The following is an 18,848-nucleotide window of genomic DNA, read 5'->3' as shown; positions in this document are numbered from 1 at the left end:
AATTTACACACATAGACATTAATGTATGCACATCTCTCAGTGGATGTGTACTTTGCATCCTCATGCGTACTTATGAGCTGGTGTCTGACCATAAAATGAGTCATGTGTGTCTCTCGCTGCACCTGTGGTGAAAAGCTGTGGAGTGTGAGGTTTCCCCAAATAGCTACTCTCATTTACAGCCTCTCTGAGGTCTAGGCTTTCTTTGTCTGCCACTCTTGGCAGCTGCTACTGTTAAGCACCTGACCCTCTTTAACAGTGTAGCAGCTCATGACCCAAAAAAATAGACTCAAAAGCAGGAATCACAACAGGAAACACAGTTCAAAAGCCCAGATTTAATACACAAAGTGAGGTTTAGTGCACGGGTGGGCAGTAGGGGTGAGCGATATGTTAAAAATTTTCAACTGTCAGTTCAATGGGAGGCAAAACCCTGCAAAATAATTACAGTTGATGGACTGAACCAATCACCTATAGCTGATCTATTCATCCACTTGCCTAACTAAGTAGTCACTGACAAATACTGACAGGTAGTGTGTAAAAAGGCGCAAAAAATGTCAGTCCAGTAGCAGCATATTAATGGTATACATATCCAGGTACGTTATTACCTAGTTAAACTTAAGTGTAATAGAGAAAAGGGCAGAAACTTGAAGAAACTAAAGGGTACGACAAATAGAGATTACATAATAACAGAAGAAGTGAGTCAACAGAGCTAATGGGGGTTGTCACAAGGAGAATAATACATACAGACTTCAGGAAAAGATAGCTGCTTCTGCAGGACTTGCAAACTATATCAGGAAAAGGGCCAATATCATGGCTCAAACTCAAATATGGGGCAACATCCACCCCGAGGTAAAGGCATACATTAAGTCCCAAAAGGGATGGAAAGAAACAGATGAATAATGTGAATCGCAGCAGTTCTACATGCTCCAGTACTGTATGTACTGAATATGACCTCTCCTGATCGACAACTAAAAACAAGGACTTCTTTTTCTGCTTCAACCCATCTCCACTCAACCGTGCAATGTTTGAAAATCCTCCTGTCCCTTTACCTAGACCTGAAGAAGGACGGCTGAAATTTGTGTGTGAGAATTGTTGGCTCTTAAAATATAGTGTTTGAATTCACAACCCAAAAAGAACAACCAGAAAACCTAAAGTAATGCACCATGTGTGTTTTCTTGCTTTACCTTCAAAGGTCTCACCTGCATATTATTCCGTGTGCTATACTGCAAAGTCAGTTTGACATAACTGTGCATTATTTGTATTAACTGACTTAACAAAACCTTAAAACCTCAGCATTCTTTATTTACCAAAACAGTCTTCATCAGGTTCTGTGAGCACTTCACTAAAAGTGGGTGTTTTATGTGTCATTTTGCTATTCTTCTGCAAAAACTGATCAATAAAAAAAGAGCCGCCTACTTCATTTAGGAGGCGCAGGCGAGGAGCTATGAAGAATACACCAAAATTATAATAGCATGAAGTAACTGGTTAGATGAATGCTTCAGTAAAACCTTAAACCCGTAAATTCCAGAGTTAAAATATTTTTATTATAAGTCAATGCATTTCCAATACTCATGTGTATTTTTACAGTTACTACCAGCATTTGATGCGCTTTAACTTCAACCTTAATTGGCTTCATTTAAAGAGGTGCATTTACACTTGGCATGGTCCCAAAATGAAGGTAGGCACCAATAAAATCTCCTGGAAACAGTTTTAATAGTGTGAAAGTAACTTGGCAGGAAATTAGTACCAAGCATAAAAAAGCATACTTAAGCAGCTGAAACAGATGTAAATCAATAAATTCACTTTCATGTACTGTTCCAAGCAGCTTTGTGTCTTTTTTCCATGGTGTTACTAATACTACTCAACAGGTTTGCTTATGCAATGTAAATATATACCTGACACCACTGGAGAAAACCTCCACTGGAGATGGTGGTGAGGTGTGCAACAGGCTGTTTCAGGTAAACATAGATCCACCTTCATGCCTCAGAAACCTCTGTCTTTATGCTGAAAACCTTATTAATCTACAAGATTATCATAGTTAACTAAAACCAACTAAAATCCAAAAACTTAAACTAGATCGAATGAAATGATGAATGACATGCCTGTAATGTAATCTGTTGCGTTTTTATTGTAATACCTGTGTTATTGTGCTGTTTTTCTACATTTTAATATGTTAGTTCTGTTTATTGTTACATTTTCAACATGGTTTGTTCTTTGTTGACATCATTTCAAGTTTGTATTGTCATTTCTGTCTCTTTTTAATTTCCATGATTCTATTCTTTTCTCAGTTTTAATTATGCCTTCTTTTGTACTCCATTATTATAATTATCATTTATAGTTTATTCCCTAAGTTGCAGTTTTTATGCCCTGTGTGTTTTCTGTGGCTCTGTTTGCATCTTAGATGTTTCCATATTTAGCTATTTCCTGTTTTATTTTGTTAGACTCTTATGTGCACTGCGTTTCGTTTTGCTTCCCTTGTTTGTTTTCCCTGACTGATTGCAGATGTGTACTCTGGTATTTCCCATTTCCCTAATTACATTGTGTATTTATAGCTTTTAGTGTCTCTCCTCAGTTCTTTGTTGTGTCGATCTGTTTGTTCTGGTCTTATGTCTTGACTTTTATTTGTAAGGGTTGTGTTACCTGCTGCTAGCTGACTTTTCTACCACAGGTAAACCAAGGTTTATCTTTTGTTCATAAATTCTCTTCTTCGATTTCTTCACATTTTCTTAAATCTTGCCTTTGGCATATGCCTTCCATTCAATATTAATTAAGAAGAATAAAACTAACAATAAAAATGTTCAAAAAGGTAAAACTAAAATAAATTGAATACAACAAGTAAAAGCAAAATAAGAATTAAAACAACTATAACAAGTCTGCTAACCTATAAGCTAACTGACACATAATTAAAACCTTTGAATGTATGATCAGTATATTTATATGCTCTAAAACACAGTATATATCAACACTGTTAAATATGGAGAAAAAGAGGACTCCTTTTGTGTAATTTCATGGTTTAGTGGCTTCGTGTTGACTGCAGGGTCCTGTGCTGTCACATTACTGCTTATTATCATTTCAATAACTGGCACTGGACTGTATACAGGAGCCAATAAAACTCGTTTACTGGCTGAAGTTCATGAAATGTCTGATTTCATAACCAATCTGTCGTCAGTACTTTACTAAGGGTTCGGCGACCAATCTAATTAAGGAAAAAAAAGAGAAACTGAACAGGCAATTCTCATTCATGTTCTTCATTAATGACCTCCAGCCCGATATTTCTTCATGGCACTGTGCCGCAGTGCCTCTCACCCTTGTGGAGTGGCAGAGATAAAGCTTCATTACATAAGGCTGCTGGCAGGACTGGGGCTTGTGCGATCAGCGGCCACAGCACCTGCCAGCAATCCCACAGAACACCGGGCACACATTCACCAATACACAGACTTCCTGCATCCTATTTTCTTTTCTTCCTTCCATCTGCTCATTCATTCCTTTATCCTGGCACAGCATTTCCCCTTATTTTCCATCTCTTATTGTGTCTTTTCTTATTTCTCCCTGTCCCCCTTCACCACCCATTCTCCCTCTCTCTCTCTTTTTCTTTGGGAAAGTGATGCATCCTACTTTCCTCCTGCCTTTTGGGAACACACTGAAAGGCAGGCAGAGCGAGCAGTGCTGTCTTAAGTCTCTAGTTGTCCTCACAGAGTATATAATCCTCTTGATGTTCTGCCTCTGTTGTTGCGCACTCAAAAGGGAGGCACAATGTTCGAACATCCATACTGTATGTCTGCGCTGCACAAAGTATTTAAGAACAAAAAGATGAACTGTACAGCTGTAGAGAGCAATGCTGATCACTGTATACAATGATCTTTGCGCTTCATAGAACTGCATTCACAAATGGCAACCCATACTTTGTGTTATATCTGCACATGGGGACCATCATTCAAAGCAATCACACACTTAAAAGCCTTTCTGTGAAACACAAACTGAAATAGCTTCATGCAGTCACTGTTCATGCGAAAGACTTTTCACTGTATTCCGATTTTCTCCTTTATCTCTCCGCTAATCTGCTACTTATCTGGTCAAGCAGAGTGACCCTCATTTCTCCTTGCACAAAACTCATGTCTCACTGTAGCAGGGGAAGAAATTGAATTTTTATAGATACAGATTAATATACCGTAACTGAGCTGTCGGCTGCAGGAATTGGAAAAAAAAGATGAAAAGAAGTGGAGGGAAATCCTGCATAAACTACTGCAGAATTTTCCAAAGAATTCTCCTCGGGGGTTTACAACAGTGTTACTTCAGTACTGTGTGAACACGAAGAAGAAACTGATTACATGACTTATGAGTAAAATTGGGTAAGACAGAAAATAATACACTGAAATGCTAAATTTTGCAGGGCATGTAAAAGACAGAGTGCGCGGATAATTTTAGACCTTTTTTTTAGAAAAAAACAACAACAATATTTTGGCACCCAAAGTGGAGCAGCCACTTTTTTTTAATCTAAAAGGGCAGTTATTCCTGCAGGATAGAGCTGTGACAACAGCAGAAGATGAAAGTGTGACTGATCCTTAAAAGTTGGGATACTGAGGATGGAGTGGTTTGACTAGACTTATGTGGCAACAGATGTATCAGATATATTGGAGAAGGGGCAAGAGGACAGAGATGACAGGAAGAGGGAAAAAAAGGGAGGAGTAAAGTTTAGGGAGAAGGAGGGGGTGAGAGGAATCCAGAAGTGAGAGTGTGAGACTGAGAGATAAATGGGAGGACAAAAATAGCTCTGTGTGGCCATGCCGTTCACTTTCATTTTCCATGTCCCAGTATCCAATTTACAGTCATACACACACAGGCACATTTTTACACATCTCCTTCTGATGTCTTTCACGTACACAACTTTAGCCCAAATTACCATCCCCCCTCTCTATGTCACAAAAACACACACATCCTCATACATGCGCACCATCCCATTTACAGCTGTGATAAAATGGGTCTTTCCCCACTTTTTTTTGTACACCTCCACATTGGCTCCCTTTTTTTTTCTCAGTCCCATTCATACACATCTCCATCCAGAATATTTTCAACAGATGGTGAAGTTGTACCTAGCCATGCACTTGGGAAAAGGAGTACAGTGGAACACACACATGCACATTCACAGACTGCAGCTGGTGGACATCCCCAGGGTGCCGTCCTCTTAGCAGTGCCATGAGATTTAGAGCTGCTCATTCCGTTTAAAGGGGACAAAAGGTAGAGAGATGGACAGCGAGAGGCTGGGGGGAAGGAAAGGAGACGGCACCATAGAGATAAAGGCTGAGATGAAGGAAAGGAAAGTTGAAGTGGGAAACAGAAAAGGAGAGGACAGTTTGCAAACATGCAGCTGTCGTTCCTTCAAGCCTCACAGTGACCCGCAGGAATCGAGTTTATTTTTAAAAAAAATGAAACTTCGTGTTACAGCTGATCTTCAGACCCTTCTTGTCCACAGGCAGTCATGTGCAAACTGCATAGGTTTTTGTATTCTTGCACATGAGTGCATATGTGTGTCATTGTAGCTAAGGGAAAAAAGGGCCTAATTCTTCCACTGTCTTCTTCCCAATTTCCTCCATCTTGCTAGAGAGGAGCTCCACGTCTATAAAAAGTCCTCTTAAAACTCTAAGCCAGAAGAAGGCTAATTGCACATGAGCTATAAAACAATATTGTCTCTCTGGTTTGCCTGTTTTGGTTAACCGAATGGGTGTACCGGTGTGTGCATAATGTTTGGCACCATGTGTATTATGTTCTGGGGTTCCTGTGTTCATCTGATGATCCGTGAATGAAAACACAGGGTATCATTTTGGAGGAAGCATTCAGCTTCCCCAGTACGACTTAATATGCCACCACTCGCAGCTAATGACCTGAGTAAGATTGGCAACACAAAAATACTCCTTTGAACAACATACAAACTGGAGAAAAAGTGCTGCTGGGAGATGGATACAGGGAGAGACACAGCTGCTGACAAAGACCTAAAAACAGAGAGGAAGTGGGGAGTGAGGGAGGAAATACTGTGCAGGCAGCGGGAAGTGGTGCTGAAAAATGATCATCACAAATAGAGAAAAATTCCTACAGAGAGAAGAAAAATTCCCCACTTCCTCCCCAGCAAGTAATCTTAAACAAGTACACCTTATTTAACCTTGATTAAAGGATTACTAAATTCAGAGGGAGGTCTAGACAGCTGTATGAAACATGACCAATGGCCTATCAAACCTCCAGTCACTGTGCAGCGCAGCAGGGTGCTGGACAACTGAACAACACAACAATTTTGGAGTATTAATAAATCTGTGCGCCTGAAACAAAATTAGACATTTAAACTGCAGAAAGTCACGCTGGGTGGAAAGTATTCCATTGCAAATCGACCAATATAAATGAGAACAGTTTAATACTTTATGTGGCAAGAGTAGCATAGCTATCAGTTTAACATGGGACAAAGGCTGGAAACAACAGGAAATGCATAGCTCTGCTCATTTGATTAAAACATACTGAAAATCTGACAAATCATAAGCTCACAGCACACAGTTACATTCGTTATTTTACCTACAGTGAGCTAAATGCCTGCCCTTTGGTTTATAATTCATGCACATACATGAGAAGCCATCGATTTGTGAAGTATTGAATCATTCGTCTAAATTTGGCAACTGCTTCCATGCAGGAAAATGTGAATGCTCCATCAAAGCATATGCCTGTCAATCTATCCAAGATGTTATTATTCCCAGGGTGTCAAATGCTGATGCCTTCTCAGAGCCACTGGCATCCTTTGGCACAGATGGAGTCATGCACAGGTTGGAGCAATATTGAAAACAGAGAGCAAACACTCATTTTTTTAAAAGACAAAGATGGGTTAAAGAGGCAGGTCGGGGTTAGTGTGGAGTACATTTCAAGACTGTTGTTAGTTTCATTTTGTTTTCATTAACAGGTGTTTAGTTGGGAAAGAAAAGACAGTGTTTTGGGTTAACATATTCCTGCATAGAAACAAATTCAACCAAGGACACCTAGTGCAATAAATTGTGTTGCCAAGGGATCCTGAACAAGTATCCACTTGTGACAAGTTCTAGCTTTAAAAATAAAGCAAAATGATGAAAAAACATCAGCCAAGTAACATGACAAGATGGCTTTTTTTTCTTTTTGGTGAGCTGAGTTGAGATGAAGAGACAGAGTCTGAGAGGATACTTATTAGAGTGGCAGATGAAGAAGTAGGGAGAAAACAATGAGAGCAGGACAGAGAGAAAGAAGAAGGAGAGCTGATGCTCAGCACAAAGGCACGACAGACAGAGAGCACTCTGTTCGCACTGATGAAAGCTTTGTGTTAAAATTTGCTTCCTATCAAAACAATTGTATTATCTTTAAATACTTTTCATAAATAAAGACGCCGTATTACCTATGCTTCATCTGGTTGCCGCACTGCAGCGTCAGCTCTCCAACACAACAATCAAGGTGCTAGATGTGCTCTCTTTTCAATAATGGTCACACTGTGTTGCTGTGTGAAGACTCTTTTTTTGATTATGTTGTTAAAGTTCAAGAAAAAGCTTCACAATGATGAATGTTCGCTCAAGATTCACCATATGTGCATATGTAGTCTAATATAAACTGAGTAAAAAATAACAAGAAAAACAGTTTCTGTTTTTATTTGATTTCTTAAAATGATAAAGGTCAAATTACTGTAACTGCTTATGCAAGCGATATCACCGCATGCACCTGAGAAAAATATCAAATCAGCCAATATGCACAGTGTGAAAACAATAACATACAATCCGCTCAGTCTGTTGCCTTTGCATGATAAATGGCACCTCAATTTCAGCAAGCGGGCAGGTTGGCTGCGAAAAATAATAATTCTCTATCAAGTTTTTGAGTGTTGAACTGAAAGAATGAACAGCTCACACTAATGTCCCCCAATGAACGAGTGGCTTGCACAGCCTGTATAATAGGTTCTAATCTTACGAACATGACTCAGCCTTTCATATACACACAAAGATACACGCCACAATTACCAAGGCCATATCAATTATTCATAGACTACCACATGCTCAGACATCCATAGACAGCAATGCCTACACGGCCATTCCCATGAGTTTGCCGGAGGTTTAAACAGGTGACACTGTCAGTGCAGGCTTTAATAAGACCATGTTTGCATGTTTGTAACTCACACCCATTGAAATTGACACTGAAATCTGCATCATTCTAGTTATATTATAGTCTGTATTATATAAGAAAGATTAAGAAAGAAAGATTAGTTGAGCGCATCTGCTCTACCCAATCACATTATTTAACTCTAACTAAAGGAACAGTCCAGTTATACATATATATATATATATATGTGTGTGTGTGTGTGTGTGTGTGTGTGTGTGTGTGTGTGTGTGTGTGTGCGTGTGTGTGTTAGATGCTAATATCAGGGCTCGAGTGAATAAAAAATCAAATAAAATGTGGCCATGATTTGGACTGTGTGTCCCTGCAGAGTTTCAGATGAGAGTGTGACCTGCTGAGCTGTCCGTGGTGCTGATTTAAAAACTTGAGACTAATCTGACTGAATGTCACTTGCACTGTGAAAGTAGAGCTGATTGTATGGCTTCAATTCAACCCGAGCAACACTTGATTGATTACACACACTTGAGTAACAATATGGGAGAAGCTCTCAGATGATTATACAGGCTCTAATTTTAGTTTCGTTTTTCCATCTTGCCCTCACACCTCACGTTGGCATTTCATGATCCTAACACCCCTGGCAATTACGTGAGCGAATGTGAAAATGTAAATGCATTGAGTATTTATTGATTCACTGTTGACCTATTGATATCCCGCTATTGATTGCAAATCACCCCCCACCTCCCAAGCATCCATGCATACTGACATATCCAATAATCCAAACAAACACGCCTTGTTAAAGTGATTTATCGCACTAGTTCTGCATACTGACAGGTAACACCTTTGAAGGGGGCCAAACCAACTATTTGGACTGGTTGCCTAAAAGCCTTACAAAGAGTATGTAGTATAGCTACTGGGTGCTTGACTGGTGCACCAGGTAGAAAAAAGAGAAGATGGAACAACAGGAGTTAACTCTACGAGACAAAACATCAACAAACCCATGTAGGAAGATGCAAAGAAGGTGACGCGATCGAAACTGAAAGAAAAACAAGAGAGAACCTCGCAACATTCGATGGACATTATTTTTGGTACATCAGTACGTAACAAAACATGTCGATTTCTTGTTCCAGTATAAGCAGGTGGAGGGTGGATGGGTGATGAATAGTGATGGAAAGTGGTCCAGTCTTGGTGATGGATGTGCAGGGGGAGGGGTGGGTGACTGCCACTCAGAGAGACATTCTCTGAAATCACAAACAAGGTCTGCATGAAACCAGTTAATTGCAAAGAGATACAAAAAACAAAAGTGCTATTTAGTAAACTCTAAAGGAGTCAGTAGTTTTATTTATTTAATTGTTTTTCTCATTTACACAGAGCCAGACTCTTCATGTAAATCTCATCTACTTATTGGGACGATATGGTAGTGGTATACAGCAGATATTCTTCTGTGACTCTTGGCAAGGCCTAGAAAAAAAAGACGCCTTTTCCTATAAATAAATAATTTACTAGAAATAATAAGTACAAATTCATGCCAACAGTAATGTTGCTGAGTTTGTAAAGTTGCAAATTCAATTCCCCTTCTCCCTGCTTTCTCTCGCTCCATATCTGCACACTGTCGAATGGTTGCAGCATAAAATAAACCTGCAGCTGTATAAGGTGAGCGTGAAATTCAGCAGCTGCAAACTAAAAGCATAAACCAACCTGATGTACACATAAACATTACAGAATACAAATTATCTGAGTACAGTGCCAGACTTTCTAACCGTGTATGCAAAGTTCGTGAAGCGTCTGAGGAGCATTCATGACTTATTGTCCTCATACATACTTAAATGGCCCCCCTTACATCACCACCACCACCGCTGGTATATATTTCCCACATGTAAGTTTACGGGCCAAAGGTCAATGTTTTGAGTTCATAACTCTACCGTTGTGTCAAAGTGTGACCTGTGAATAGCGAGATGCGATTATCATTATTTTGTGCGCATGTCACTGATGTTTGTTCACTAGCACGTGGGGATTTTCAACAGAAAAAACTGGAGGTGGTTTGCCAAATTATACATTTATTCTGAAACTGCAGGTTAGCATCAAATCTCATACATTATTCAGCAGCTGACTGGTAGGTAGACTCGTGTACTATCTGTTGTATTTATTCAGGACAAATGCATTTTTAGATTGAAAAAAGAATGCATTGTTTCCTCAAGCTGGTCTCTTGTTTAAAGATCCAAATATTTAGAAAAAGCCTGAAAATACAAATTTACCGACAGCGTGTTTAACTACCTATGATGCTGCGTGGAAGCGTGCCAAATAGAAAATATAGCCTTTGTGCGCCTGAATAAAAGGAATGAGGTGTTAATTGGCAGCTTATGTTCTCGTTTTGGCTCATTAGGACGATAATGTTTTAATTGAAATCTTACAACTGCAGCATTTGCTGGGTAATTGAGACATAAACAAGGGCAAGCTTTGAGACATCCTGCAACTCTGAGGCCTGTTTACACCAGGAGAACGAAAGTGAGAAAAAATGGGGGGGAAAGGACCCTCCCCTTAGGCGTGTGTGACAACATGCTGTTTCCTCCAGTTTCATTCAACACTCAAGTAGCATTTGGTCAACACACTGGGAACTGTCAGGATGTGTGCAAGTATGAGAAGACGAGTTTGGTTACTTTGGGAGAAAGAAGACTGACTGAGCACACGCTCGCCTTGAAGTACTTGTGAAAATAGCGCTTTTGTATTTAGTTTAGTCAACTAACTTGACTACATTTGTAAAAACTATAAGAAACAATATTTTTATGTTTACCTGCATAGACAAAGAAAAAGATAAAGAGCAAATTATTAGTCCTTATTTTTACAATGCCATGTTATGCACATTTCCCCAGTTTAAATAAACCTGGTAACAACAAAATGCACACAAAGAGCCTGATGTATTGCGCGTATTACGGGTGTCATTAACCATGAAAATTTTAATCAGATAATCAGAGCTTGGTAATTGGAAGAATCCCTGCCGACCCAATCTGTATGATTTATCAGGATATGTAAATGAGGCACAACGTGTTTTATACTGAGGGAGTCTGATGCAAATACTCAGATCAGTCAGTAAAAATTCAGTTTAAACACTTCAGCAGCTCCAACTATCATCTTACATTTAAGAGAGGCACACACACACCTCTTTAATATAGATAAGACATGTACACTAAAAGTATGTGTGAGGAAGAGGGTACTTCATATGTCATTTATTTAAAAAGGGCTAATCTCTGTGATTGAGATTTATTGTATCTCCTTTACTGGAATTACTGTAGACACAAAAATTGGTGGTGCCACCTATGGGTGACAGTGGCCACTTTCGTCCTTATATATATATATATATATATATATATATATATATATATATATATATATATATATATATATATATATATATATATATATATATATATATACTGAATATTGCACGTGTCACATTCATATCAGTCGTTTTATTTTTAAATTCTATTCTTACTGTTTAAAAGAAGAACTCCCAAACATAGCCACTCCTCACAGCCAAACTAGATATTCTGCAACAGTGTACCTTTTTATGTAACAGATTTATTTTTAGAAATTTTTTTAGCAGCACATTCCATCCTCCATTTATTTTGCATAAGATAGGAGTGTTATCTATGCTTTATGATTATGAGAAGCAACAGAATAAAAAAGGAAGCGAAAAAGAGAAGAGGCAAAATTAGGCAACGATGGAATGACCACTGGAAATTGGCGACTTCATGAAGAGAATTATTTAATATATGTTGCGGTTCTTTTACATCCTATAACCTGAGAAGACGCATGAATATAATGGAAATATAACACATCAACAAAAAAACTAAGAGGGAAAAGCTTGTTATATATCCCATTATGAACAAAAGTAAAGTACAAAGCGCACAATCAAACATGTGGAAGATAAGAAAAGCTGTCATGATGAAAAGAAAAAGAACAGATAAAGGTACATGTGTGAAACAAGCTGAGGATTACAGCTGCACAGAACACTAAACAAGATTTCCAATTTTCTGTCTAATATTATTTTCCTTTTTCACACCTTATCCAACAAAGTCTACACAAAATCCCAGGCTTACACTTGTAAAAAGTTCAATGTTGCAAAGATGTGATCGTTTTGAGAGAGAAACAAAGGCTCTGACAGAGACAAACATATAATTAAACCTGTATTGCAAACCATAACCGGCATAAGAGGGCTTTCATATCAGTCCACATAAAAGAGCCAGTTTCACATGGGGTAACAATCTGTGTTTTGTTTGACTCCATTTCCACACCAGACCATAAAAGATACCCAAGCTAGAGGTACGTCAGCAGGTTAGGTTTCTTCTAAGTGTTTGCAGAAATTACATGTTATTGCATCACTGGTTAGCTTCGAGAAGACACGGATTGTGAAAGTTTGTAGCATGTAGAAGCATGTTTGTAAAACCAAACTAAACTAACTAAAGAAAACAAGAGTTTAGATTTATTTTTTTTAAAAAAACAACAACTTCTGGTTTTATACAATGAAATACACTGAAAGAGTACGCCTGTGCATGGAAAAGCTAGAGGTAGGAGGGAAGCTTCATATGGAAAAATGGTCCATGGTCAATCCCACTCGCTGTTCACACAACCCAGCACTAGTACCTGTTTGCTGCAGTGTCGATAACTATATGTTTATACACCTATGCATAAACACCACTGTGCCCACACATTTGTCAGTTGCATCTTGGAGACATCTCTGGCAGCCTATAAAAATTGTAGTCACACACACATGAATTTAAGTATGCATTTAGCAGCAGGGGGCAGGTCAGTTAGAGAGGCCTGCAAGGAAAGTGCTTGCCAAGCAGAAATTTCCAACAATAATGAAAGGTTATTAGGTTAATTTCATACTGACAGCCTGATGTCTCCCTGGGAGGATTCACATAAACTGTTTCAGTAGTTGCAGGAACCGTAATCCTCTGTAGTATAGCTTCATCCATGGTGCCAGTACAGGTGAGGCAAAAGGATCAGCTGTGTCTGTTGATGCCTGTAAACATAACCTCAAAAATGAAAACTCAGCTGCTCAAAAGCAGCGCTATTTATAGGAGTCATCCTGAAGCAAAGATCCACTCAAAGTGAGACACTTTGTACAAAATATCGAGAAGGTAATTCTTAAGTGTACATACGAAGCACTGTGGCAATGGTGTTGTCAGACTTAGAGCATCTTTGTATGAAAGACATACAGTGCCCCACAACATCAACTATTGGTTTGTGGACTACAAATAAGAAGCCTTGAGTTCGGCATTTTGGCTGTCATCATTTTATCATCTATTTTGCACTAAATGTGACCAGAGTGTGCAAAAATGAATATCATGCTGTATTTAAAAAGATCTGAAACTCAATCTTGAGACCATAAACTCATCTGGAACATGTTAACTGGGGTAACAACTCCAGTAAGAATTAAAATCACTTCCTCAAAGATTTCTTTACAATCAGACTTCATCTTGGAACCAGAAGAGTGCCCCTGCTGGTCATTAGAAAGAAATGCTTTTCTTTTTAGACCTGGTGGCTACTTGGATCTTTCACATACAGTCTGTGCTTTTTAAGATAAAAATATGTCCTGATTAGCTATTGGATGACCCAGGGAATCATTTGTTACACGAAATTCAAAAAGTCTCACTTTCCATCCTCTACTACAGCCAGATAAAGCTTAGCTGGGTAAAATATTATTTCTTCTAATCCAGAAGTGAAACTCTTGAGTCTAAAAATCTCTTTGGCAAGTGTTTCCACGAATAAGAAGAAATGTTCCACCAAAACCATTTGTATCAATTCACTGATGTTTGGAGTGTTTTCACTTACACAAACGTTTCACTCTGGAAATAAAATTGCCTAAAAAAAACCTCTCATGTAAAGTTTCACAACACATGCTAAAACACACACACACACACGCACGCACACACACACACACACAAAACATCCTAATGCACATACAAGGATTTAGCTTTAGAAATACAAATTTCTGTGTGAGCCCAGATGCTGGCTGTGTGGTTCAACATCACAGCAATACTGTTGTGTGAGACACTTTGATAAAGCTAGATCAAAGGACATTGAAGAAGAGCCATTCAAGACCTCTGACAATAGACCGTCTTACAGAGTGCCTGTAACTGGCTTATGAAAGCACAGAAATGCATAAAAAATAGGGTTTAGGTAACAAATGTCGGTAAGCAAGCATTATAAAGACTGCACTGTAGATTTGCAGAGGCTACAAATCACACTTACACAAAGGCAGCCACACATGCTCAGGCACACAGATGAATTTACACTTGTTCACAAAAAAAACAAATAAACCTGGTTAATTCTAACTTCTTTACATCGAGGTACATGGCAGAATTCATTTTAAAATCTGTCTTCTGTTGTCACTTCTTTTCTAAAGCTCCTCAGTCATGTCTGCCACCTCCAATTTTACATTCCCGCTCACCCATTCCCACAAATCCTCTCTTAACTCGTTACATGCCTCCTCAGTTTGTCATCTACCTTTTCTTTTCCCTTCTCACATCCCCTTTTCTCGCTCACTTTATGTCGACATTTCATGCTTCCACCTTCACCCTCTGTGTAACCCTCTTGCTATTTTAAGACTGGATCCCTCTCTGATGTCTTTCCATCTCCTCCTCTCTCTCTCGGTTTCTTTCTCTCTTTTTTGGGCTCTCAGCAAAAAAATAATTAAATTATTTGCATTTTCTCTTTTATCACACTTCTTTAATTTCTCTATCCCACTCTCTCATCCGTGCCTCTGTAGCATCATGCTCTCGCTTTTTCCATCTCCATTTTTATCCTCCACTCTTTGCGCATCCACTTTGCACAGCCATCTACTTCCAAAACCTTTAAGCTTCCCTCTAAGAGTGTTACACCGGCAGCTTTGCCACACTTCTCTTCATTTTTAACAACATTATCCCCTCTATTACTTCTTAATGACTGCATTGCATCCACTGATGTATGCACCAAAAAGCGCAGCGGCTTCTTCAGCATTCATTTTGTACCCTCACACCTCTTTCTACTTATGTTCTTTTGGAAAAGCATCAGGATAGTAGGAGGACTGCATGACATATTTAAAATCTCTCCAGGCATCTATTTTTTAAATTTCATGTTCTTTTACCTTTAGCAGGCGTACAGATGGTAGGAAGGCTGCATGGCACAGTTTTCTGATGGTCCAGTTCAGTGGCCGTGGTGCATCCAGCTGGTTCATGGTGTCCACTCTTCACGGTTCAGCCACTGGTGCCCGGCAGTTTTTCCCGGCACCAGGATCAATGTTACCCCACAAGGGGGACAAAAATGGGAGAGGGTCTCCAACTCCAACTGCCGAAAAGCACGCAAGTCCCAGGGCATGACCCTTGACGGACAACCATCAGCCACTAACCCCAACCACCGTCACCAGCACCACCACCTTTAAGCCTTTACTTCCACAAGCACACGAAGCTCTCACCTGAGCAGCTTTCTGCCCCCTTTCTCCTTCCCTTCCTGCCCTCTCCTCTTCTCCAGCTCACACAGATCCAAGGAATCCAAGGGAAGTCAAACCTGGAGCTCCATGAGCATCTAATTCCTCTTCCACCAGTAGCTGAAGTGCACTCAGCTCTGGCGCGAAAAAAATGAGATGGTAGAGTATTTTCCCAAACAGCGGAGCAGAGCGCAGCAATGCACAACAGGGAGAAGAGCGCATAGGGTGAGAGAGATGCAGGTAGAGGAAGAGGGAAAAGAGAACGAGAATGAGGAGAGATGGAGATGTGGGCAGAGGAGAGACGAGGAATGCAGTGCAGCACAGCACTGAGGAGAGAGGAGAGGAAAAGAGAGTCGCAGAGCGCATAAACGGAGCAGCCTGACAGGCAGTGACTTAGATTTGAGGCTGCATGCACACCACTGTCTCCAAGATGAAAACAGAGAGAATGGAAGAGAGAGAGTGTCAGGGAGAAAGAGGGAGAGGAAGAGAGGGAGAGAGACAAAGGGGAAAACCAATGAAAATCCAATAAAACTGATGAACAAGATGAAATTGAAACTATGGAGATAGGAGGGGGTGCCATGCAGGAGAAGGAGGTTGGTTCTGTACATGGGGGTGAACAAAAAAGAAAAGAGAAATAAAAAAAAGAGGAAGGATGGAAAGACACACAGAGAAAGCAAGATGGAGAAAATGGGAAGAGAGGGAACTGTATGGTGGTAAAAGGGGAAATGAATGAAGCGAAGTCAAAGCTGTGCCTTATAGAGTGAATTCAGATGGAGCTTGAAGATGGAAGCACACTGAGCAACTTGGCTCTGCGGCTGTGGAGGGGAGTACGACCTACTTAGGAATTCACATGTCAGGCATCATGTTTGCGCACAAAAATCTCTAAAGTGGCTTGAAAACAATGTTAAAGAGAGGAACGCTGATGTGACTGTCGTATTGCATAAACTCATTTTTAACGCCTCACAGAGTCCCAACACGCCTCCCTCTGGGTTTGATACATTTCATTTTCTTCATTTTGATGTATTGGCATAAATGTTATGCTGCAATTATACTAATAGTGTAAGCTAATTTGTTTATTGTATTCATATTCAGTCTATGAGAAGAAAGTATGATTTCTTTTTTCTTTTTTTGGATGATGTGAGCTTAAAAACAAAATCTTCAACAAGATCGTTAAGTTAATTACAAACTACTGATGACTGATCCCTGTGATCAGTGCAACAGAGACTTCTCAAGTGGCGGTCCCCGCTGATGTACAAACGAGTTTACAACTTACAATATGAAATCTGCATTTTACACCATCTTCTGGAAGATGCTTCATGTTTTTGGTTCAGCATCTTTGGCGTAAATGTCTGTGGATATTTTACACCACATGTACAATATTTGTCATTACTACAAAATCCTTATGGGCTTTGATTAAAGGCTAATTGATTATTCTCATTGTCTCGGGGCTGAGGGAGAGCTGCACTGTGTCAGAGCCACTGGTTCACATCACTAATCTATAGAGCTGCAGTAATCTAAAGCAGATTGACAATAGCAAATCTTATCAGTGAAGTGCAGCTTTTGTGAAGCACACTGACAAAGATAAATAAATAAATAAATAAAAAGAGACATCTATTTTTGCCTCATCTCTTCTATTTCTGGACAATCAGGACTGCTTGTCTCCAGCTAATTGCTGATGCGCGCAGCTCAAACACCTAAAAACTTGTCAAAACAGAAGATATGACTAAAATTAACAGTTCTCTTTGCGACCGAATTGACAGGTTTGGACTGGTTGAATAAGTGTGAGAGGGAAAATAAAGCATAAAGGCTTCAGAGGTGTTGATGACATAGCATCACGCCTCGTGTTTGATGTGCTGCATGTTGTCATTGTTTAAAAATGTCTCAAATTAATGACTATACCTGATCGGCGTCAAAATGCCTGAGAGTAACTGTGCAGCACGGATGAGCCGAGACTTTTCAAATGTATGTGTACAGTGCGGGTAAGTAAGAGCGCCATCTTTTAATGTGGACACAGGAGATATATATACATATACATATATATATATATATATATATATATATATATATATATATATACATATATATATATATATATATATATGGTGAGGGAGCAGTCTGCCTTGCTTTCAAGCTTTTGAAAAGGAGAACCTAGGGGTAAAAGGAGGCTCACATGAAAGTAAAGCATTCAGTGAAGCAGGAAATATTGTTGAGGGTACCCTGAAAGCAAAACAGAGAAAAAAAAGTCACAGGTTTTCATTTCTTCTCCTAAATTAAAGGTCAAACAATATGAGAAAACACAAATGACACACTGTCACAATTTGTTTTAAAGTGCATGTCGCTGGCATGAATTAAATACATCCCTGACGGTAGAGAACGCCTTGCTCTTTTAAATTTAGTTATGACTAACAATTCTCTTGAGTCACCAGCTCCCGGTTAGTAGGTGTTTCATCCTGACAGTTAAGCACTGACATTAAGCGTGTCCACGTCACCGACCACTGGCTGCCCTAAGGACTGCCGAGACCTCTGAGGTATCTGTCTATCAACCGTACACGGGTGTGTTTACGCCTGTGTGTGCAGTTGTGCTTGTGAGGCAGTGAGGAGGCTGTAGTACGGGAAGGCAAAGAGTGTCTTTTCCCCTCTAGCCCTCTCACTTCACACGCTTCTTCATCTCATCTCATGAAATGATTCAACCAACACAGCTGAGTTCAGACCCATGCACTGTCTGTATCCTGCCTCTAGATGGCAGCCTTCTAATGCACAATACCCATCTCATACCCAGCATCCAAACACATCACTTGTACTCCCCTAACTCAACTGAACCGCTGAAATGTCTGCTACTTTACTGCAACAAAACAAGACTATCTGCCTTTTTTTTTTTAAATTACTAAACATCTAAGGATGCTAGGAGGAGGAAGTTGAGTCTAATCTTTCTGAAGATAAAGGGAGAGTGCACAGTGCTACCAAAAGAGGGCAGCTGTTCAACACACACAACAGAGAGCGTCTTGTTTGTTTCATCCTCTAATTCTGCATGGCTACACTAATTATCATGATGTTAAAAAGGTATTATAGCTCTGGCACAGGAGAGGACCAGACAAGACGAGATTTAATTCTCTCGCAGTGATTCATTTCTCCCAGTGGGAACTTAACTTGGCAAGACGAAGAAGGCAATTTACTGTGAATCGCTTAAGTCCTTCAGCACTGAGCGCATGTTTCAGATTGTGAAGGCAAACAATAAATATCACTCACATTTTTAGATTTAGCGCGATATAGGAGTTTTATGAGGTAA

General features: G+C 39.6%; 1 protein-coding gene across 4 annotated transcripts in view; it reads right to left on the bottom strand.

Annotated features, from left to right (window-relative positions):
* trpm3 (transient receptor potential cation channel, subfamily M, member 3) overlaps window positions 1-16,302 on the bottom strand; it is a 116,216-nt gene extending 99,914 nt beyond the window's left edge. For all 4 annotated transcript variants that reach the window (XM_063490645.1, XM_063490647.1, XM_063490646.1 and 1 more), the window contains exon 1: window positions 15,224-16,302. In XM_063490645.1, the coding sequence (XP_063346715.1) occupies window positions 15,224-15,313 (90 nt within the window). In that variant the 5' untranslated portion in view covers window positions 15,314-16,302. The remainder of the gene's footprint in view (window positions 1-15,223) is intronic.
* Between the last annotated feature and the right edge of the window lie 2,546 nt (window positions 16,303-18,848).

This window comes from Pelmatolapia mariae, linkage group LG12 (assembly GCF_036321145.2).
Source record: "Pelmatolapia mariae isolate MD_Pm_ZW linkage group LG12, Pm_UMD_F_2, whole genome shotgun sequence".
Classification (NCBI taxonomy): Eukaryota; Metazoa; Chordata; class Actinopteri; order Cichliformes; family Cichlidae; genus Pelmatolapia; species Pelmatolapia mariae.
The sequence above is the reverse complement of the archived record's forward strand: the minus strand, read 5'-3'. Positions and strand labels throughout refer to the sequence as shown.